This window comes from Eschscholzia californica, unplaced genomic scaffold (assembly GCF_041429995.1).
Source record: "Eschscholzia californica isolate CP2 unplaced genomic scaffold, dmEscCali1.0.p SCAF_2, whole genome shotgun sequence".
Taxonomy (NCBI): Eukaryota; Viridiplantae; Streptophyta; class Magnoliopsida; order Ranunculales; family Papaveraceae; genus Eschscholzia; species Eschscholzia californica.
The window spans coordinates 52,981,500-53,004,682 of record NW_028238309.1 but is presented as its reverse complement, the minus strand read 5'-3'; the positions used below and the strand labels follow the sequence as shown (position 1 = coordinate 53,004,682).

The 23,183-nt window shown below is 35.9% G+C and overlaps 3 protein-coding genes across 9 annotated transcripts; 1 reads left to right on the top strand and 2 right to left on the bottom strand.

Moving 5' to 3' along the window:
• Positions 1 to 4,675: 4,675 nt before the first annotated feature.
• Positions 4,676 to 8,497, top strand: LOC147558969 (uncharacterized). 4 transcript variants are annotated; one of them, XM_086660725.1, is made up of 6 exons: positions 5,207 to 5,358; positions 5,449 to 5,534; positions 5,637 to 5,734; positions 7,367 to 7,466; positions 7,566 to 7,986; positions 8,109 to 8,497. In XM_086660725.1, the coding sequence occupies exons 4-6, from the start codon at positions 7,398 to 7,400 to the stop codon at positions 8,237 to 8,239; spliced, it is 621 nt and encodes a 206-aa protein (XP_086516851.1). In that variant the 5' UTR covers positions 5,207 to 5,358; positions 5,449 to 5,534; positions 5,637 to 5,734; positions 7,367 to 7,397; the 3' UTR covers positions 8,240 to 8,497. The 4 variants fall into 4 exon arrangements, with proteins under 4 accessions (XP_086516848.1, XP_086516850.1, XP_086516849.1 ...); XM_086660724.1 differs by lacking the exons at positions 7,367 to 7,466; positions 7,566 to 7,986; positions 8,109 to 8,497 and adding an exon at positions 6,480 to 6,928 and having other exon boundaries at positions 5,024 to 5,227; positions 5,286 to 5,358; positions 5,637 to 6,355; XM_086660723.1 differs by lacking the exons at positions 7,367 to 7,466; positions 7,566 to 7,986; positions 8,109 to 8,497 and adding an exon at positions 6,480 to 6,928 and having other exon boundaries at positions 5,114 to 5,234; positions 5,637 to 6,355.
• A 138-nt stretch (positions 8,498 to 8,635) lies between these two features.
• On the bottom strand, positions 8,636 to 11,622 carry LOC147558968 (receptor like protein kinase S.2-like). Its single transcript, XM_086660717.1, has one exon. The coding sequence runs from the start codon at positions 11,227 to 11,229 to the stop codon at positions 8,812 to 8,814; it is 2,418 nt and encodes an 805-aa protein (XP_086516843.1). The 5' UTR covers positions 11,230 to 11,622; the 3' UTR covers positions 8,636 to 8,811.
• Positions 11,623 to 12,504: 882 nt separating this feature from the next.
• LOC147558967 (Sec14p-like phosphatidylinositol transfer family protein) lies at positions 12,505 to 21,012 on the bottom strand. 4 transcript variants are annotated; one of them, XM_086660720.1, is made up of 15 exons: positions 20,459 to 21,012; positions 20,293 to 20,345; positions 19,900 to 20,185; positions 19,423 to 19,522; positions 17,945 to 18,211; positions 17,795 to 17,872; positions 17,601 to 17,702; positions 17,463 to 17,512; positions 17,249 to 17,348; positions 17,041 to 17,136; positions 16,833 to 16,946; positions 15,506 to 15,590; positions 13,976 to 14,364; positions 13,241 to 13,315; positions 12,505 to 12,894 (listed from the first exon to the last, which is right to left on the bottom strand). In XM_086660720.1, the coding sequence occupies exons 2-15, from the start codon at positions 20,297 to 20,299 to the stop codon at positions 12,841 to 12,843; spliced, it is 1,803 nt and encodes a 600-aa protein (XP_086516846.1). In that variant the 5' UTR covers positions 20,300 to 20,345; positions 20,459 to 21,012; the 3' UTR covers positions 12,505 to 12,840. The 4 variants fall into 4 exon arrangements, with proteins under 4 accessions (XP_086516846.1, XP_086516847.1, XP_086516844.1 ...); XM_086660721.1 differs by having other exon boundaries at positions 20,427 to 20,985; XM_086660718.1 differs by having other exon boundaries at positions 19,900 to 20,197; positions 20,459 to 20,893.
• Between the last annotated feature and the right edge of the window lie 2,171 nt (positions 21,013 to 23,183).

The following is a 23,183-nucleotide window of genomic DNA, read 5'->3' as shown; positions in this document are numbered from 1 at the left end:
GCTATTTATGGTTCTTGTTGTAGGAATAGTTATGTCGTCGAAGATGTCTTTCGTAAGATTAGCATGTAACCAAACACTACTAAGTGAAGAAGTAATGTATTTACAAATATTTGTTGAGAACGAACATCTCAAAAATAAGTGTCCGAGAGTGTCTCCGTTCCTCTTGCACAACGAACATCGATTTTGGAAACGAAAAACCTCTCGTTTGAAGAAGATCATAAGTTGGGAGTCAGTTGTGATAGGCTGCCCAAATGATAAAAGAAATTTTTGGAGGGACAAAGTTGTTCCAGATAACTTTGTTGGGAAATTCTCTGGGAAGATTACCTTGGTAGCTAGCATAGAAGAAGTTGTTATGATGATGGTAAAGTGACGCTACAGAGGATTCTCCATTAAGACTTGGACTCCATTCTCTAGAGGAAGAAGAGTCTTCATTAAAAGATAACAGGGGGTTGGAAATTCTGTGTAGTAGATTTGAAGCCTCTATGACTTCCTCTCTTCATTGCAAATTCGAGATAGCTTGAGATCCCAATCAAAGAATTATTGATACTAACTCTCATGTATTTGATAGAACAATCTTTAGAATTTGAAAATTTCTAAATGCCATGGAATTCCTCTTTGAGAGAAGAAGAACCTGCCTATTTATCTTCCCAAAATAAAGTTTTTTCACCATTATTGATGTGGACTGTGGTGTATTTCTTCACAAGCTTTGCAACCGTTAAAATTTGTTTCCAAGGCTCGCCTTTTTTGTGTCGATGTAGCTCTTTTGGCTACAATATAAATGTTGGATGCTATTACATGTGAAGAGGTGTTAACCTCTTAGTTTAATATTGATCGAGAAAGAAAGAGAGCCGACCGAGAGAGAAAGAGAGGTGAACCAAAGGGAGGGGGGGAGGGGGGGAGTTTAGCGGTTGAGTTGATAATGTAAAATCATTTCTCTATATGTTTATTATTTGAATAAGTTACAAGTATATATAGGTATACAAAGTAAATCTAAACTATATTTATTTAATATATACAAAATCAAGATTAATTTTATCTAATCAGGTAGATCGTACGGGCCAGCAGACACTCGGGCAGCCGAGTGGAGGCGGGTTGGATCCGTATGGATCTTAACACTCCCTCTCAAGTTGGAGCGGGAAGTAAAGTGACCCCCAACTTGCCAAAGTATCTTCTGAAACGAATCAGCACCAAGAGATTTTGGTAAAAATGTCAGCAAGAAGTTGATCTCCAGATGGTGTGTATTGTGGTGCAATGATGTTGGTTTTGATCTTCTCACGAACAGGTGACAATCAATTTCAATATGTTTTGTACGTTCATGGAAGAACGGGTTGTCAGCAATGTGGAGAGCAACTCTATTGTCACAATGAACAACCATTGGGGAAGAATGATCAATACCAAAAATAAAGAAGTAGATATTTGAGCCACTGAAGTTCACATGTAAGAGTGGCGAGGGCACAATATTCTGTTTCGGCACAAAGCAACTGTTGGTTGCTTTTTAGATTTCCAGAATAAAAGGCTACAACCTAACATGGTAAATAGCCAGTAGTTGAACGACGGGTGGAAGGATAACCAGCCCAATCGGAATCGCGATATCTAGTGATATGTAGAGAACTATTGGAAGATAAAAAAAATACCTTTGCCTAAGGAACCTTTAATATAGCAGAAAAAACGGCGAGCCGCTTCAAGGTGAAGATCAGAAGGGGATTATAGAAACTGACTCAGGTTATTGACCCCATAAGTAATGTCGGGACGTGTGACAGTGAGATATAGATGGCGCCCAATGAGGCAGCGGTAAATAGAAGGGTCGGAGAGTGGAGTCCCATCTGTAGGACTGAGAGGAAGCTTTTGTTTCATCGGAAAATCCGAAGGACGTGAAGCAGCGAGGCCTGAATCTTGAATAATGTCAAAGACATACTTCCGTTGGCAGAGAAAGATACTTGTAGAAGAGCGGGAGACCTCGATTTAAAGAAAATATTGGGGACGTCCCATCTCTTTAAGAGTAAATGTACGATCAAGAAAGGATTTGAGATTAGAAACTGCCGAATTATTATTTCCCGTGATGATTATGTCATCAACATAGACTAACACATAAATAAAAGTGGAAAGAGAGGTGAAGGTAAAAAGGAGTAAATCTGATTTAGATTGAGTAAAAGAGCGACGAAGGAGAACTGAGGAAAACTTTGAGAACCATTGGCGAGAGGCCTGTTAGAGGCCACCATAAAGGGATTTATTAAGTCTACAAACCGTAGACTCCTCCTGAGATGAAAACCTGGGTGGTAATTTCATAAATACTTCTTCATGAAGATCACCTTGGAGGAAAGCAATATTGACATCAAGTTGATGGAGAGACCATCCTTTTATTGTTGCAATGGATAGGAGGACTCTAAATGTCGAAAGTTTTCCAATCAGAGCGAAAGTGTTAGTATAATCAAGGCCTTCGATCTGAGTGTATCTCTTGGCAACAAGACGGGCCTTGTAACGTTCTATTGTCCCATCGGATTTGAATTTTACTTCATAGACCCATTTGCAGTCGATTGGTCTTTTACCAGAGGGCAGAGGAACGACAAACCAAGTGTCATTAGATTCAAAAGGCTTGATCTCACGAGCCATCCCGTCACGCCAGTGAGGAGACTTCATGACCTGAGTGGAAGTGGTGGGCTTCGATGTTGAGATAACCGAGGATAAATTTTTTTGTGAGAGGTCGAGAAACAATTGATGGGAAAATATCGTTCGAGCGGATATCCGATATTGGGAGAAGCAGAATAAACGAAATCATCGAGGTAACTCGGACGGTGGCGATTACGGTGTGGTCCAGTCGAGACATGGGTGCTTGTAGAGAATGAGTTAGAACATGGCAGTTGGATCCGAAGCAGGTAAAGGTTGGGTACAACGGAAGGAACCAGAAGATGGTTTTCTGGAGGCACCGCAAAGGACGTGTTAGTGGGAGCAAAGGGTGCCTGGAGGCACCGTTATTGCGTCAACTAAACCATCGGTTGAGGAGATGTTGGAGCCGGAGGCTCTGTTGTAACCGGAAAAGAATTTGACTTTGTCAGAAACGTAAAAGTTCCGTCATAAGAAATCGATATGGAAGGGACTAGTTGGGATTCGGTTGGAATGGGAGGAGGACCCATCGGAAAGTTTGTTTTCATGGAAAGTGACATCTCTTTAAGTAAAAATACGATGAGAATAGATGTCATTGACCGTACGGGCCGAAAACTCAGGTGGTCGAGTGGAGCCGGGTTTGATCTGTATGGATCTTAACATTACATTGTTTGTGTTCCCAGGGTTGTTTTACTTGGATTAAGTTCAACTTTTAGGGCTAAGGTAAGTAAAGGCCAATAACTATTTACTCAAACTAACAGTAGATTAACTCGTAAAGGTAATTTACCTGATATATCAATAGGTTTAATTCTCACAATCACATGTTTGGAATTCTACCAAGATGTTTGAGGGAGGAGGAGAGGGAGGAGGTGAAGAGAGAGAAATAACGGTGGTTATAGTAGTTGAAGGTGGTTAAGGGAAGAGAAGAAGAAAAATTCGAAAAAAAAAAGTAAAAGTTGTCGGCAATGGATCGTTTGTCTGTGACTACTACCAAAGTGAAGAAAAAATGGTGGTAGGTTTGAGGGAAACAAAAAGAAAATAGTCCAAAAAATTTCACTCACAATTGTTTCTCTGTAATTGGAAATAAATAGGTCAACTTCAAATTGACCAATTTTTGACAAAAATTTTACTCTCCAAAAAAATTCTAATGTTCTAAACGTTGGCCTAATTATAGCTAATGAAACATAAATTGAAATAAAGAAGTATACAAACACCTTTTGTGGACAATCACTTGTCTATTCCCAAACTACCAAAACAAAATAATAATCTTCAAAAACCAACTTGTTTTTTTTGTTTTTGGTGAAACCCTCAAAAACTAACTTGAAACTAAAACAACCTCACTTAATATAGTACTAGTTTTCTAAAATCATTGGGTTCCTAATACTTAATCAGTCATGAAGTGAGAAATTAACTACTTCCAAGCAAGAAAATGAAAAAATGGAAACAAAAAATTAGTTAATTAGATTTTACTACATTAGTCTCGTTACACTAAAAAAAAATATTCAAACTATTTGAAATGAAAAATTTGGTCATAACTCTGCTTTCATTTTTTGTTTTTGATAAAAGAGCACTCAGTTTTTTCTTGTCGTTAGTTTCCTAAATATTTCGTAATTTACAAATAATTGTAAAAGATTTGCAACTAATTGCAAAAGAGTTGCAACTAGTTTGGAAAGAGTTGGAACTGCTTGCAAACAAGTCGAATAACTTACAAAAAGGTCAAAAAAATATAGCGTTCTCAACCAAATAAATTACAAATATTTGGTTTTTAACCAAACAAAATACAAATACAGTATTAAAGATTTAGCGAAACAAAATATAATTTATATCTTTAAGTGTAATTAATTACGAAAAACAAAATAAATTACGAAAAACAATATTTCCGCAAGTGACAATACTCCCACTTGAAGTGACAACTGTAATTAATTGGATTTGTAGCAAAATCTATTTGGAATCCAAATTAGAAACATTTCTATAAACAAATTTAGAAACTAATCTAAAATAACCGTTGAAAGAAATTAGAAATTTACCAGGAAAAATCAACACTATAAATACTTATCTTCCCTCACTAATTCAAGAAAACAAAAAACAAATATGAAAACTCAGGAGATTGAGAAGATCACTTATGAAGTTTTGAAGATAAAACACATTCTCTGTGTTTCAGAAAAATACTCTGAATCTATGGTTTTGAATTCACTGGAATCTCTTCAACTACTTCCTATTACTTTTGAAATCCTTCAAGTAAGTCTCATATAACTCTTTTTCTAAACTATTTGTGTTTTTTCGTTTGGGTATTTCACATTATCACTTGTTAATCTAGAGAGGAACAATCATGTTGTTTAGAAATTAGGGTTTTAGGTTTACGGGTCGTGGGTTAGGGTCTTCGGGTTTTGACAAAAACCCTTTCTTTTTCCCCATTGTCGTTGTTAGAAGTTAGGGTTTTAATTTTACGGGTCGTGGGTTAAGGTTGGTTTTAGGGTTTTGACAACAACCCTTCCTTTTTTTCATCGTTGTTGTTTAGAAGTTAGGGCTTCAGGTTTACGGTTTAGGGTCGTGGATTAAGGTTCTAGGGTTTTCACAAAAACCCTTCTTTTTCTTCATCGTTGTTGACTGTTGCTTTGAAGTTAGGGTTTTAGGTTTGAATAGCATTATCCTTTATTCCTTTAGGTTTAACGTCGTGGGTTAAGGTTTTTGGGTTTTGACAACAACCCTTCGTGTTTTTTCATCGTTGTTGTTTAGAAGTTAGGGTTATGGGTTAAGGTTTTGACAAAAACCATTCCTTTTTTTTCATCCTTTCTAAGAACTAATTAAAGATTAGCAACTAATAATGGTGGTTTAATCATTTTACAGGCTACCCAAATTGGAAAAACTATCAATGAAATAAAGAGGAAATCAGAGTCCACTAAGATCCGGCAACTAGCCCGAACTCTAATCAGGTAATTAATTAATAAAGTACATTATTTCTTGATATAATTAATACTTTCATCATTAATCAATTATGGTAATTAAACATTGGTTGTATTGAAATTTAATTGCAGTAAATGGAGAAATGTGGTAGATGAGTGGATTGAAAAAGATAAGACTACTACTACTGATGTTGCTACTCAGAATTTGATCAACAAAGATGAAAACCCAAGTTTTAATCATGAACAGCAAGAAGATGGGAAAATGGGATGGGTTGTAGTTAAATGCCTCCGTATCGATGCCAATCCATTGAAACTCAGATTTAGACTACAGAAATTGCCCCAACATGAACCAGCAGAAACACAACCTGCAAACATATCGAAGGTGGAGAAGAAACAGGACAAGTTGTTGGTTGTTATGAACGACAATAAAGATCAAGTTCAAAAGGACGATGAGTTTACATTCCAAGCAAAACTCGAACCTAGCAAGAGAAAACTTAACGATATGTATGAAGCAGCTGCAGAAACACAAACTGCAAACATATCGAAGATGGAGAAGAAACAGGACAAGTTGTTGGTTGTTATGAACGACAATAAAGATCAAGTTCAAAAGGACTATGAGTTTACATTCCAAGCAGAACTCGAAGCTACCAAGAGAAAACTTCATGATGGGTATGAAGCAGCCGAAACACAAACGACAAACATATCGAAGATGGAGCAGAAACAGGACAAGTTGTTGGTGGTTAAGAAAGACAATAATGTTCAAGTTCAAAAGGACGATGGGTTCACATTCCGAGCAAAACTCGAAGCTAGCAAGAGGAAACTTCACGATGGTTATGAAAGAATAGAGAAAGGTTTGTAATCCTTATCTTCAATGATTTTGATTCGTTCAATTTTAGTTAGCTTCAAATGGTATTCAAGTTGGTTTTGTTGTCTTTCATGTTTAATATATTAATCATAGTTTTATGTTATGTGCAGCCAAAAAGCAGAGAACGATAAAGACGATTGACTTTAAAAATCTTCCACAAAACAGAGTTGGCAATGGAACTAAAGTGAAGACCCAAAATTTGCGACAACGCATAATGAAAACAGGACAAAGTTTACATAATTCATACAAAAGTAGTTGGGGTACAAGATCTGCATATTGTATTTGAAGACGTCAAAGGGCACGAGTTGAAGTTCTCAGGAAAAAGTCTGTTGTCTGAAACTATATAAACAATGGTGATGTAGTTAGATAAATTTGATGAAGAACTACGTTATGCTTGATCCCTTTTCTATTTTGTGGGTACGTAGGCAGCTTCACAATGGCATGTCATTGTGTTGTTCAGCATAACTATGTAACAAAAAATATTCATTCATTCATTCATTCATTTTATAACATGTATATATCTAGTCCATGTTTTCGTAATGATCAGACCACCATCTTCTAACTGTTTTTTCGTTCATTGTATAATATTTGTACATAAACATGGAGGATAATAGTTCAGGTTTGATCACCGGATTAGAATATTAATATGTTGTGACTTAACAAATAAACAATATATAACACTATTCCATCGTTCTAGCTAGGTTTACAGTAACAGGACTATATGTATTTCTGATTACTTTACAAGAATTCATTGTATCCCAAGTACTTGAATTCTTCTAATCAATGACAAAGAAGAAGTATTCCTTCTTTGCCATTCTTCCAAGTTTTCATTTCCTTTATGTTTCGTTAACCAAGTTTCATTACCATCTAGCATACTTACAACTTGTGTCATACTTGGCCTCAAATTTGGATCTGATTGTGTACAAGCCCTTCCCAATCTCATCAGCCTTACCATCTCTTTCTTATCATACTTCCCATCTAACCTCGAATCTACTAGTTTTAATCATGAAAAGCAAGAAGATGCGAAAATGGTGGGAGACAAAAATTCAGGTGGTGCTTATACCATCTTGAGTGATACACTCACTCCTGAAGAAGGGGTAAGTCTCTCTTGCTCTCTCTGTGTGTGTACTTATAATGTTTATGTTTAACTTGTATATGTTTTGATGATTAAATAATTTCTCAATTTATATGTGCAGAGAGTGGTTGCGATGAAATGCCCGGATAACGTCACCTATCGCATGAAATTCAGATTTAGACTAAAGAAACCGCCCCAAGATGAACCAGCAGAAACACAAACTGCAGACGTATTGAAGATGGAGGAGAAACAGGACAAGTTGTTGGTGGTCTCGAACGAAAATAAAGATCAAGTTCAAAAGGAAGATGGGTTTACATTCGGAGCAAAACTCGAAGCTAGCAAGAGAAAACTTCATGATGGGTATGAAGCAGCAGAAACAAAAACTGCAAACATATTGAAGATGGAGCAGAAACATGACAAGTTGTTGGTGGTCTCGAACGACAATAAAGATCAAGTTCAAAAGGACGATGTGTTCACATTCCGAGCAAAACTCGAAGCTAGCAAGAGAAAACTTCATGACGGATATGAAAGAATAGAGAAAGGTTTGTAATCCTTATCTTCAACGATTTCGATTCATTCAATTTCAGTTAGCTTGAAATTGTATTCAAGTTGGTTATTGTCTTTCATGTTTGATTTATTAATCATAGTTTTATTTTATGTGCAGCCAAAAAACAGAGAACCATAAAGGTGATTGACTTTAAAAATCTACCAGAAAACAGAGCTGCAAATAGATGTCAACCTAAAATGAAGACCCAAAATTTGCGCCAACACATAATGAGAACAGGTACAAGTTAAGCCACAAGGCCTACATATTGTATTTGAAGACGACAAAGAGCACAAGTACAAGTTCTCAGGAAAAAGTCTGCTGTCTGAAACAATATAAACAATCGTGATGTAATTAGGTAAATTGGAAAAAGAACTACGTTATGCTTGATCCCTTGTCTATTTTGTGGGTACATAGGCAGCGGCACAATGGCATGTCATTGTGTTGTTCAGCATAAATATGTAACAAAAACATATTCATTCATTCATTCATTCATTCTATATTTAGCCCATGTTTTCGCAATGGTCAGATCACCATCTTTTAGCTGTTTCTTCGATCATTGTATAATTTTCGTACATAAAACAGTATGATTTGTCATGGAGGATATAGTTCAGGTCCGATCATCGGAGTAGAATATTTCCAGGATGTGACTGAACAAAGAAACAATATATAACACTATTCTATTGTTGTAGCTAGGTTTACAGTGACATAGTATGTCATGAGCACATGTATATAGTACACTATCTCCCTCTCTCTCAACTAATTAGAAATTGAAAACATACAAGAATATGACTACATGTATTTCTGATTACTTTACAAGAATTCATTGTATCCCAAGTGCTTGGATTCTTCGAATCAGTGACAAAGAAGAAGAATTCTTTCTTTGCCATTCTTCCAAGTTTTCATTTCCCTGATGTTTCCTTAACCAAGTTTCATTACCATCTAGTATACTTACAATTTGTCTCATACTTGGCCTCAAATTTGGGTCTGATTGTGTACAAGCCCTTCCCAATCTCATCAGCCTTACCATCTCTTTCTTATCATACTTTCCATCTAACCTCCAATCAATTAGCTCAAGCAATGATCTTTGTTGGTTTTCAAATTCGTGAACTTTCTTGACTAGAAGCACCTCAGGCCGTCGAAAATCAACTGCCATTCTACCCGTAACCACCTCAAGCACTACCACTCCAAAGCTATAAACATCAGCTGAAGTTTTAGCTTCACCTGTTTCAATATATTCTGGTGACATATAGCCAAAAATCCCTTGGACTGATTTATTCGGATTAGGAACTTGGATATGAGGATTGTTCTGCTCATTTCTGGTCAGGAATTCAGCTATGGCGAAGCAACTTAAACGTGGGTCATTCTCGGGGTTGAGAATGATAGCCGAAGAAGTAATATTCTTATGAATAACTTGCTCATCCCATTCTTCGTGAAGATAAAGAATGGCTGATGCTAGTGATTTAATAATTTTGTATCTATGGTGCCATTTTAAGACCATAGTTCTATTCTCTTGATGATGATCGAAAAGAATATGACTAAGAAGTCGACAAGCCGAGTAATCATAAACAACAAGAACTTCTCCTTGTTCAGTGCACCATCCATGGAGCTGAACTAAGTTTCTATGTCTAAGCTTGGTAAGATTTCGAAACTCATCAGTGAAACGAGCCACAAGTGCAGGACATGTCCTCATCCCCAGGCGTTTTACCAAGACATGGTGACGGTTATTAAGGTATCCATGGTAAGCAGTACCGAAATCCATCTCTGCTACTCTTCGATCTTCTGAAAAGTTATTTGTAGCAGAGGCGATTTCTTTGTACGATATTTCTTGTGGTGTGTCAACCGATAGGAAGCTTTTCGTGTGTATGAAGTTGCTTTTCCTGGATCTACTGGTATTGCTTTCACCATTTTCAGCAGTAAGATATACGGTATTACCTTCTATGGCCGTGCTATATAGAGATGAATTTGATTTAGTTGTCGTCATTGTTGTTCTTGTTGTTTCAGAAGAAGATAAGGAGATGTAAAAAGGGTGTGAATGGAAAGATGGAAGAGCGGGTAGTTGCCTGATATTATCACCGGAGAGTACTTCCACCGCCCATTTCATGGTGGGTCGAGAATTTGGATCATTTAGTGAACACAACAAGCCAAGGTGAATAAGACGATTCATATCAAAAGCCTCGTAAGAACCTTTTAAAAGCCGACGATCTATTGCTTTTAAACACATCCCTTCATCATAAAGCTGCCGGATCCAATCAAGCAAAACGATTTCTTCATCTGGGTATGCAAGATCAACTGCTCGACGTCCTGAGACTACCTCCAAAACAACTATACCGAAGCTAAAAACGTCTGACTTTGCTGTTGCCATATTATTCCTCTGAAAGCTCTCAGGAGACAGGTACCCAATCGTACCACCAATTCTAGTCGTTTCTACTAATCGAAATTGTTCATCTTTATTTCTGAAAGATAATGGAGAAAACACTGTCGAAACTTGTAGTTCATGGTCTAGCCAACGAGCCAAACCAAAGTCACCGAGTCGAGCGTTATAATGAGAATCAAGCATAACATTACTTGTCTTGACGTCTCGGTGAATGATCTGAGTTTCCAACTGCTCATGAATATAGAACAGAGCTGCTGCTAAACCAGATACAATTCTCAATCTACTTTCCCAGTTTAGTGTTATAGTTTCTAACTTCTCTTGTTGTTTAAAGAGTACCCGATCTAAGCTTCGATTAGGCATATAATCATAAACTAATAGTAACTGATCTTCATTAATACACCATCCTCTTAACTTAACAAGATTTCGATGACGAAGTTGAGCAACTGCCATTAATTCAGCAGCGAATGTCTTTTCAAATCTTTCTCCTTTCTCTGCAACACATTTTACTGCAACAATAGTTCCATCACTAGGTAAAACTGCTCTATAAACTCGACCGAATCCTCCGCTTCCAAGAATTTCATCTTCACTAAATCCATTACTACCAATATAAAGCTCAGAGTAGCTAAAAATCCTTGGGTTATTATTAGACAGCTTCTCTGACAGTAAAACTCCTGGTATGTCTTGGTATAATTCAGAACTTAATTGTTCTTTTAGCTGACAGAATCCAACCCATTTATGGTTATAAAACTTGTGTAATGAGTTCCGAAAGAAAGTAAGAAATCGTCGGTATAGATGGGTTTTCGTATGTTCTTCCATATGTTTATCTATGGGTAAGATCAAGCTAAAACAATTCAGAAGCTGCATATCATCAAGAGGGAGAAACAGAGAAAGAGAGAAAGTTTAATGGGTAGTGATATAGGGTTCAAAAAAGGTATGATTATAGTGTGAATGTAGTAATGGACTTATTCAATATTTGGTTGAGGGTATGTATTGACTTTTATTTATTGGTATTTGTTGGCCGGAAAGTTCTTTAGATGTGATGAAAGAAGAAGAAATAAAAGACAAGGAAGAAGGTTAAACAATTGCTTGGTGGATATTAGTTCTTTGTCTTTCAACAAAAAGAAATATATTAGTTCTAATCTTCTAGAAAGGTGAAAGTTCTATCCAAAAACTTAAAATTTTATAGTTGAATTTGTTGTTCGTACGGCTTCTAGACAGCTATTTTTTACATGGAGGGTGAGAAATCACATGAAAGACTTCGACAGGTTTGTTTGGAAAAAGACCATATATATATTAGGATTTACGATATCAAAACTGATAGGTGCATGAAAAAGTGGATCGAAATTCAAGGTAGACGGCAGGATTTCGCCCAATAATTGGTAGGATTTCACCCAATCAATCAAGAAAGAGAAACATCGGGGAAATCCTATCGTCCACCTCAGATTTCAGACCCATTTCAGGTCACTTTTTTGTTTGGGAAGAAACTCATTTTTGTTTCCGTGATGACTTAAGACTATTAAATGAACCCTGAAAGACCTACTATGAACTTAAATTGGGAAAGTTGGACAAACACCTGTGTGGATGTGGAGCCTCAAACCATGACACTTACCAAACTAAACAAACCCTTTTAATAGAAATATTAAATGCAAATGACCCAACTAAAATTGTTGATGTTGTAGGTTTTAATTTTTTCTTTTTTCTTTCTCCACTTATCGAATGGCCCAATGTTCTAATAAAGTTATACTTGATTTCATATATCGTGACTTTTGCCTTTCGTCTTTGGAATCCTTTTTAGGTAGCTTAGTTTAGATGTTCGGTGGCCTACTACATCCGTCTCTCTATCTCTTCATCTTTATGATATGACTAAAAGAAGAAAGGTGCGCTATGCTATTCGTCCTATTTAAGAAGTAACCAACAATTTCAAAATATCTAACCTCTATTACGATTATTTGTTTATTTATATATTTATTTTCCTCGTATGATCATCAGTAATGATAAGAGTATAATATCTAAAGAATTGGACCCGTAACTATGTCGAACCCACATACAAGAAACGCAAGGAGGTAGGTTTCTCTATTCTAGTTTGTTGGAGCTACCTTATCTAGACACTGTCAAAAGAGATCAATCACTTCAACCATATATCTAAAACATCAAATATATTATGTAATGTGTTTATTCTATATATATGTACAAAAATTGCATTTATTTTTAAAATGTTCCATTGGTATTTGATGTAAGCTGGTGACGTTACTGATGGTGTATGTGAGCTCACTGCACCTATTGAGATCCTGAAAATACAAAATTGCCATGATCCACGAGGTGACATACCCGATATAACTGACAGTTTGAGAAGGTCGGAGTTTTTTGAAGCAACTAGTTCTTCCTTTCTCTTTTATAGCAGTTTGATGTGTACCAGTTACTAGGTGCAGCATAATGGATCTGTGACTCTCTCTCTCTCTCTCTCTCTGACTTCAATCATGTTCCCGAGGAAAGAGAAGACCCGCAATCTCTAAACCAGCAAGAGTTCTTCTGCATTTATAAGTGCATTATGAGCATAAACATAATCATCAAGACGACAAGCAACACTAATCTCATGAAAACAAAAAACTAGGAAGATTGGCCATGTATTTCTGTCTAGTCTGTAAGAAACCAAAATCGAAAAATGTTTTTCTCGTTCTTTTTCTGAGTTTATGTGCATCAATTTCACTTCGGAACATAACAACGGTGAATATTGGAAGGTAGGTTGTGAGGTTTCATTAGTCATTCCTAAGAGAATAATTACTTCGTATCGTTGTTTACTTCGATTGATTCGTCTTGTGTTTTTATATAACTGGAAAATGTAGAAATTTTCATCAGGAAGGGAGAAGAGACTTACTTTGAGGCTGGTTTCTTTTAAATTCTCTACCAACTCCGCGAGCTCCATTTGTTTCGATGATGTTGCACGCAGCGTCTGAATAACATAATCAAATTATGGTATATTAACTAGACGAAAAAAAAGGAAAAGAAATATTATCTACAAGTATTATACCCCTTCGAGAAATAACTCATTCTTATTCAAGTGTTTAAATACATGTATAACTCATACTATTTTTTCGAGATATTGGGCATAAGTCATATTTTAACGAATTCATTCTACATTGCCTATTTTACCCTTGTTTTTGCTCTTCCTTTTTCTCAATATCTGACTAATACTTACTGATAGTGGTAACAAATCCTACTGGAGAAAAAATACGGAATAATCAAAGAGTTGAGTTTTAAAGGGTGACATCCTGGCTTCCGTAGGAATCACAAAGTCGGTTACCCGAAGAGAAATAGGTTGATCCTCTTCTTAGAAACCCAACATAGGATATACCTATGCGAGTCCTAGGAAATGACTTCAACATGAAAACATAGAAAGGATGGGGTGCTACAGACATAGGTAAAAGTACTAGCAAACACTTAATATTCATGTCACTTTTATAAGACAACCATAGGCTCAACTTTAGTAGTTTTTCACAATACTCAATAGGTAATTGTACTCCTCGGGAGAAAAGAAAGTAAGAATAGAAAAATAATCACTAAATTATTCAAAATGAAGAGGAAGCATATGAGAAGAAGGTAGTTTCCTTACCATCTTAGTCTTCTGCAAGTCAAATTCTATGCCTTTAATACGATTTAACGAATCAATGAGCATGCCGTCTTTCTCGGGAGGGATTCTCACAGGTTTATTCGTGATCTCGGTTACTAACTCTTCTAATCTCTGTAACCTTTGCAAGCATGGATGGACTGCGTATTCTTCTGCGGTCAGATACGTAAGTTGATCTTTGGAATCTGGATTGACCTCATCAATATTACGTTGGTTTTCCAAGTGTCCCTCTACATTCTGCACTTCACCTAATCTCGCCAGACCTCGACGTACAAAATTTAAAACAGCCAACACTTTGAGTACAAAGCGAACAGCAAATGATATCAAATGAGAAATCAACTTCGTTTGCTGCCTCCTGAGATTGCTGAAATCATCTGCCATTAATGTCAAATCTCATTAACAGGTGTTAAGATAATAAAAAACAGTCTGATTCTGGTATATAAAGAACTATGATGAGAAGCTGCACCAAGGTGCAGCCAAAGAAAAATGACATTATCTCTAAATAATTTATGTTCATGAAATATGTGTTAGCCTGAAAACCAAAGAAATGGAACCGTATAAGGTTATCTAACAATGATACTCCTTTAGTAACTTTTAGCTGTGCCGGTTACTCATGACAGGCACTCCGCACTCAAATACTCTTGGTTGGCATTCACACTCACTGACCACCACATGAGGTTTGTGGGTAAATATCATGTATGCAACTGGAATACAAGCGTGTTGTGTTGGACCATAAGTTGGTTAACGGGTATCTATGTATTATGTGACAATAGTTCATGCAAAAGTAAGAACATCTAAATAGTAATAAATGACCTAATAACTTGGACAAGAAAGATTTATGTCTACAAACCTATCCACTTTTGACATTTTTCCACCTACTGTGCCTAAGACCTAGTACTAGAGTGGATATTGATATCAACAGTGCCTTAATTGTTACATAGATATAAGGTACTTAAAACTGGCTAACTCAAGTACCAAAAAAATCCAAGTCCTTGACTCATTATAGCCCCAAGTATCAAACTCGCTACAAGCTGTTACAAGAACTGCTCAACCTCAACACAAGTCGAGACCAGCAACGTTAATATCTTATAGGACACAAAATACAAAATAAGGTGGGCTATCATTATTGACAATGGTAGTGTGGGAAGTTTTTATTCACAACCCTTGTGAAGATTTGGCAGTTGAAAACATAACTACCATATCAGACTTGCTGGACGAATAAGAAAAAAGAAACGAGAACTATCTAATTCTATGTTGTCAATGTTGCAATACTGCTGCTACGATCCGTTGATCAGACTAGCTCCTAGATACTCATATCTAATTGCTAGTCCTCAGTTGACCACTAGCATCAGATTCGAATTTCGACACCTTAGCCAACTATTTGCAGTTTTGCACCAAATTACATGTTCTGGACATATGTTCTTATGATGCATGAAAGGATGGGGAGAACTTTAACGTCAAATGGTAACCAACAAAAGAAATGCAAAATTTATGATTTTTTTGGTGGGTACTTACTTGCTGATTCAACATTTCCAACTCTAAGGGAAACACCATGCGGTTCACGCAAGCTGTTGACTACTGCAGGATCATCCACCCTTACCTAAGGAAAAGATGGACATAGAACAAATAAGACTAAAAGGTTTTCCCTTCAATAACTATTGGGTAAAAGTCAATGCAAGTGGTACTCAACGATGAATTTGTTGCTACTAGTGTACAAACAATGACAAGAATAAATAAACCCATAAACCGACAATTACCTGTATCTGTTTTTAGTCATTAAGTTACAGTGAAGTTAATGTCCCTGGCAACTTTAGCAGGACATGCTAGACAATGAAATAAGGAACCAAGTTTTTGGTGTGTTAACTGTCGGCATGGTATCATGGATAAGAGAAAATGCATTGCCTCCATATTTTGTGGACTTAGCAATCATACTATATTAGTTCTTAAACATCAATTACCACAAAGTTCGTAAATAAGAGCATAAGCGAATTGTTAACATGACTTGTGCATTGATATTCATCAGAAATGCACATCAATGGTATACAGAAACTTCGTAATTTAAGAGTGTATTGATATTCATTGTGTTGCGAAGATATTCACTGAACCTTATTTAGAATTCATTGTGCTACGAAGATATTAACCGCATCTTACTTAGAATTCGTAACAGGAACTTGTTATGTGGATAACTCCATAAAAATACTGCTAAACCTGATAAAAATCCTAAAATTGCTACCTATGATAATCGTAATAAATAGAGACTAATTCTAAAAAGGATCACAATTTAATCAGGAGTTCAATAATTATCCTAAAGCAACACGAAACTAGAAATCCTTCAATGTTGTGGTTGAATCATATGAGACTGTCAAATAAGACATTTTCATTTCACATCAGTGTCATTGTCACTATTGAACTCTTTTTAGATTTCTCTGTCAAGTATGAAACTATTCTTCTTGTCTTATTACAACGATATTCTTTTTAGAAAAACAAACCAGAAAACCCTATTTCTCGAGAGAATAAGTGAAACAAAAAAACTGACCACATAATATGATGATAGAAAGATACATGAAGTTGCATTTACATTGGATCATTTTACTAAATTGACATAATATATGCACGTATGTATATTTACAAGGGACGAATTACGATAGGATTTGAGAACATCCGCCATTGGTACCCATGCCTTTCTCAAAACCACGCACCAAGGCAGAAGCCCTTCCAATTATGCAAAGCATGTATTTTGGAGAAATTAAGACATTGTTAACATGGATTATGGACCTTTTAATATGGAGAAAATTTTCAGACTAGTCAATAATTTAATAAAAAGAGATTTCTGGAAACTTACTTCTTCACGAAGTAAAATTGATTGTGTCAGCGGAGAAGTCCTTAGCCCACTTGAATGCAAAAGGTTTTCAAAATCTGATCCCGAGTCAGCGGGAAATATTTCGCTATTCATAACCTGTAATGAAAAACGCAATAATTAGATTCAGAGTTTAAAATATCAATAATTTTAGCACTACGTGAAGGTATAAAATGCTTTCTTGATACGTTACCTTTGTAGGTAATTTAACTCGTAAATGTTTATTTCCATCTCCATCAGAAGAAGTAGTAGACTCCCTTATATCTGTTGCTTCTCCACCAAGTACCATCTGTATAAAGGATCAAAGAAGTGATTTTTATTCTGGAAAAACATAAGCATGATCCAGGCAACTTACATTAACTGTTTAAGCACCACTAAATATAAACATAAAGTGTCCTTACTTTCATAATTTCTGGATCATTCCATGGTCCTTTGTCAGATCTAAGACATCCTCCTACAGTTGGACATATGCAAGAGCCACCTAGAAAATCCGGCAATTGGCTTTTGAAAAGTAAACGATAATATGAATTTCAGAACAACAGAAATAGCATATAGTTATATAATCAGCCAAACTTCAAAATTCTGCAAATAAAATATCCAAGAGAAAATCCAGACCTTGAATCTATAACCTGCAGCAGCTTGTTTTGGTAATTATTTCCTAAAACCTACAAAACCAGAAAAAAAAATTGTTTCTTTTAGTTTCATCACTCCTGGAAAGGTCAATAGGCTACAAATAGCAGAAGCTCCCCATACATGTATCTTTGTAGTAGTCTTTGGGTCAAGAAAACCTTTTATAGTGTTCCATAGCAACTTGAAGCCGCTGCCAGCATTAACAATGTACATCTGATGTAAAGTCTGTCAAATTAAGCTGGAATCAGTAACTATCTGCATGTTTTTTTCCTTTTGAATTAAATCATACCTCAAGTTCCTTGCAATTAATTACATACCTCAGGATAGTTATTACCATCAATTTTCTGCATTCGGATAATAAGGTCACGAGCAACCTTACCAAAGCTCATCCAATTCTGCATATTACCCACGTCAGATAAATTTAGAACAAATTACCAACATGAAAAAAGTCATATTTAGGTTCTTACCACCCCTTGCACATCCAGTATTGTTGTTGTTGAGTCAATGTGTCTCTTAGCTGCAACAGAACATGCTGGAAATTTCTGAAGAAAAGCTTTCTCAAACCCTTGAACATGGTAATTTAGAAACCGTTCCAGTGTAGTAACATTCATTAGCTTACTTGGTTCAACTTTACCGATTCTTTCTATATAAACAGGTCTCCCGTCTTTGTCCACCCCATGGTAACCATGAGGATAATATCGTTGAACTTCATTAAACTCATCATAAGTGAAATCCTAATTAAGAATTCGTCATTTTGCAAATCCGTTAGACTGTTGAAACGTTATCAACTTCTCAAAAAAAAACATGGTGAAATGGTTCATACTGATATATACATACAAGCTTAGTTCTCATCTAATTTATGTATGCTAAAACTTAAATAGTGCCGTTCTCCTGATGAGATATATAATATAATACAAATGCTCAGAAATTTGAATGTTTGAGAATGTTTCAGATCCCCGATTAAGGCTTCAACTGTCTTTAATAATAAATCAACTGAAGTATTTGTAAGCCCTAGAGAGCTTTCCGATATTTATTCTTTGAAGAATTGAAGGTCTCAAGGAACCTTTAGTTGAAAACTTAAATATGAAGAAAACAAACTGAAACGACAATGTCAACCCAATCAGGTTCTGAATGAAAAATACTAATTAACTCGGACTTTTCTTATTCTCGTCGCGGGATCAACTTCCTAATGTGTTGTCCATGTGTCATCAACAGTGATGACGCATCCACTAGGTGTCTTCCTGGTATGGCCAAATGTTGAACACCGGAATTTATAATCCCGAAAACCTCTAACCTTTCAATCTAAACTACCACCTTATTCAAATAAGCACTGATTTAGATGCAGATGGATCCAAAAGTTCACAATGTTAAGCATATATTTTCAAATAATCCCATTTGACATGATTCTTGACTAGTTCACAATGATAGACATCACTTCACTTGGAATGCCAAAAAGTTTGGATGCATCGACACAATACTTTCAGGCTATAATCAATAGGTGGACAGGTAAACTGCATAGTCAGTTGTCCATGATTGCATCACTAGATTCTCACTGTGCAACCATGGAATGTGCATACCACGTCATCAACAAGCAGTCTAGCAGTACAAAAGAATGATCGAGAAGCGCAATCACATATCTAGCCTAGGCAATCCAGATGGAAACCATACCTCGTAAATATATATAGACACCTCTCTCTACAAATCTGCAAGTCACATTGTTCGCTTGCCCTAGCTCCACCCTAGGTTTCTCAGGTATTGGCTTTTCTGATACCAACCCCTGAATAAGCTTTGTGCTGACCAAAATTGAATTCTAAAACTATAACTTATGACAGAGCATTCTCAGAATGCAATCATACAAAAGGGTTTGAATCGATAGATGTTGCACTATAAAGTTTAAATGCTATATAACAACAGAAGCTTAATACGAAGATGATTAAATAACTACCTGTAAAATTGAATCTACCCTGTACTCCTTCCTCCACTGGAGCATTTCGTCCCACATCTGAACTGTTTTTTCAATGTCAAATTTCCTTGCCTTCATAAATCTGCACCCACATAATTATTTTCTTTACTTACCACTCATGATCAAGAAATTCATTTTTATCACATTTAGAATTATTTTGTATCCAATACACACTAAAAATTCGCCTTTTCCTATTTACGATTTTTAAATGTAATAGCTCAAATTGTTATGACCCTAGATTACTTGTTATACATTTTGCCCCTTATCAACAAATCACTAATTGAGAAGAAATGGGCACCCTTAAAATTTGTATTAGACCCATCTCCACACATAGGGTTTAAGTTGTGAAGGAGCAAAGCATGCAGTGATATAGGCTGGAGTAAGAAACTTAACACAATTAAACCTAATTATACTACTCAAGTACGAAAAAAAAAGATGGAAAGCTAGTAATTATTTTACCTAAGCATCATATGATAATTATCATGTTGAGATGGAAGCAAATCTTTAACAAGCAAGATCTGACGAAATTTATTAACAGCTTCTTCCTCTTTCGCATCTCGAATATCTTCAATCGAAAACGGGCAATCGCGTACCCTCTTCCCTCTTTTTCTAAGAGAATGACTGAGTTTAGTTGAAGCACTCATTGCCTTCTTCTTCAAAGATCCGATCCCAGCTCTTGTTATCCTCTCATCCTCACAAAAATCTGAATCAGACTTTCTTACACTAATATCTTCTAATCCTTCACCTATCAAAATACCTAAAAATTACTACAAATCTTCATAAAAACGTAAAGAAAAAATCCGATTTTTACGGATCCTGATGAACTTTTAACAATAAAAAATCAAAAATTACCTGGCATTATATCTTTCTCTAATTGTAATTCAACTCCTAGATTCAGATTTCACCTACAAAAAAAAAAATTAGATTACATTTGTCGGTGAATAAGTTTCGAATCAAAGCTAAATCAGTCAAATTGATAATCCAACCTGAACTCTAGATAGAAAGCAAGATTGAATACCTAAGATCTAGCTCCAATCAAATTATAACTCCGATTAACATAAAATCAATGAAGAAATGAAGATCAATTAGCATGCATTTCAAATTTTACAGTATGAATTTAACGGTTTATTTGATTCTTCTTATCGAGATTTTGATTTGTGTTAGATAAAATTGAATCGGAGGAGTTTGTAAGAATCAAATAAACCGATGATGAGAGGTTGTTGATCTATCTATTCTTTTTTCTTTTGTTTCTCTCTCTAAAAATGTTAGAAGTGAAATGTGAATTTGTTGAGAGTTAGAGAGAGAGAGAGAGAGAGAGAAAGTAAAGAAGAAGAAGAAGAAGAAGAAGAGTAAGGAAGGGACTAGGGAGTAGGGTGGTTGTTTATTACTGGGACACGGTTTTTCCCGTTTACGTTACGAGGTCACGCTCCCCGGCTCCTCCTCCTCCTCCTCCTCCTTTCTACTTTCCACTTCAACATAAATAACGTGGCGTGCAACCGCCGCTGCCTCCACACATTATTTTTTGACAATCGACCAAATGGGAGTGTCTATTGGTTTTGATCTCTTCGTGATGTATCAACGTCGTGAAACGAATGAATGTTATTAGCCTTGATGTATTTTGCGAAAAAGACATGAATATTTCAAAGAATGGTATACGCACGTAGATGTCAAGATAACAAACATCATTACTTAATAGAACTGATCATTTTGGTAATGAAATAAGTTTATAAATATTCATAGTAATAACAGTTAGATAGTAAATACGGCCTAATAAAAATTAAGTTTAGATACTTTTGTACTTCCCTCTTTGCTCTGCATAACCGTTTCTAGAGAGAGAAAGAGAGATCGGGATCTAGTTCTCCGGCGAAGGGTCTCCCTTCGCCGGATTTTCCTCTTTAATACTTGCCTCTTTTATGTTTTCTATTATTTTCTCTCCCTATCAACTTGTGGTTTTTGCTCGTCATGTGATCCAACAAAATTTCAATATGGCAACCTAATTTAAATCTTTAACCTAATTCCCTCATGCCTAATTTTTTTCCAAAACCTCTTCATGTGTATTGATCGAAGACCCTAGAAAAGATTCAACCACTTTCTCCGATGGTTCCTCGGGTAATTTACAGGGATCCGTTCCATTTCAAGAAAAAAAGGATTCAAAGTTGGGGTTTTTGTAATCTTTGATATTGGTTCAATATTAAGTATGTTGCGAAGTGAAGAATTGTTTTGCAAATCACTACATTTGGGGATTCTATTTCAGCGATTTTGTTGTGAATAAAAAGATCTGCACGCACCAAATTCAATCGGATTGTTAAGATAACAAAAATCAATTTCCCGAAGAACAAAGAAGAAGGAATTGACTCGTCAATTTGCCGAGTTACTGTGGAGAAGTGAAGGAGATGTCAGTATTTTAATGGTGATGGTGGTGGAGTCGTATTTCGGTGGTGGTAGTGGTGGTTTTAGTGTGGGGTATTGGAACAAAGAGGGTTTTAAAGGTGGTGGTGGTGGATTATTTGATCTTTGTGTGGGTATGGTTGTTTAGACCTGGTGGTGTGTTATTATGGAGGGCTCGAGGCAGGGGTGGTGGTGGTGGTCCGACGAGAGGATGAAGAGGAAGATTATTTAGTTTTTCATTATACTTTGGTAATTGGACGACAGGCTTTCCGGTGATGGCAGCGGTTTTCCGGTGATGAAGGAGGTTCTCCGATGACGGAGGCCGTTTTCCGGTGAAAGCGGCGGTGGATATTTTATTATTATTATTATAGTATTTGTCAGACCATTAGAATCTCTTTTCACGATCTTTAGGATCTTTTTGTCGACCTTTAAGGGTTTTTTATTCTCGATCTTTACGATCTTTTGTCGACCTTTAGGGTCTTTTATTCTCGATCTTTAGGATCAATGTGTCTGTGTCTAGTCCAATTTCTTTCCCTTCATGAGGCACTTTGCATTTAAAGGCATGCAACTCTCATGAAGTTTTTAGAGGAGAGAAATAAGAATTATCATCCATGTAAAATCGTGATTTTATCAAATATCAATTATGAATGGAAATGTTTCCCTTGGCTTCAAAAAAAAAATAACAGTTGGACCGTTAAAGACTGTATAAAGAATTTCATAAAAAAAAACTGTATAAAGACACTTACAGACCATTATTGTTTGTCTCAATCGTCTCAATCTTGTTTTTTAAGTCCAAGTTATGAAGATCTGAATCGTCTAAGTCTAACTGATTCCAAATAGAGCTACAATAGTCATTTAAAGTTATTTACGTAATAGGCTCTTAATTCATCTAATTCATTTATGTCTGACTCTAGTAGTCGTAAAATTAGTCTGGAGTCTACAATTCAAATGAGCCAGACACACTAGTCAAAGATAAAATCAACATTCCGAAATCGCTCAGACTCGATCATTTAGACTATTTTGTACCCGTGAGGTCTAAATTAGGAAGAAACAAACACTACCTTATCGTTACATTTGCTTGTTGATTTTCTTTGAATATTATTAATGAATGGATGTTTATAGGGAAATAGAGATGGTATAAAAGGCATAAAGAATTTTGGAATCGTAATATTCCACTTACACTTCAATATTAGAACAAAAGAAACTTATACTTCTATAGTGGATATCTATAGTGACTTCAACAATAGCTATTTCCTAGTCGGGTGATTTCCTTATCTTTAAATTATTAAATGCAATGGCCTTATGTCCGGCCATACATTATACCACCACATTTTTACTTGACCCTTTCCATTCTT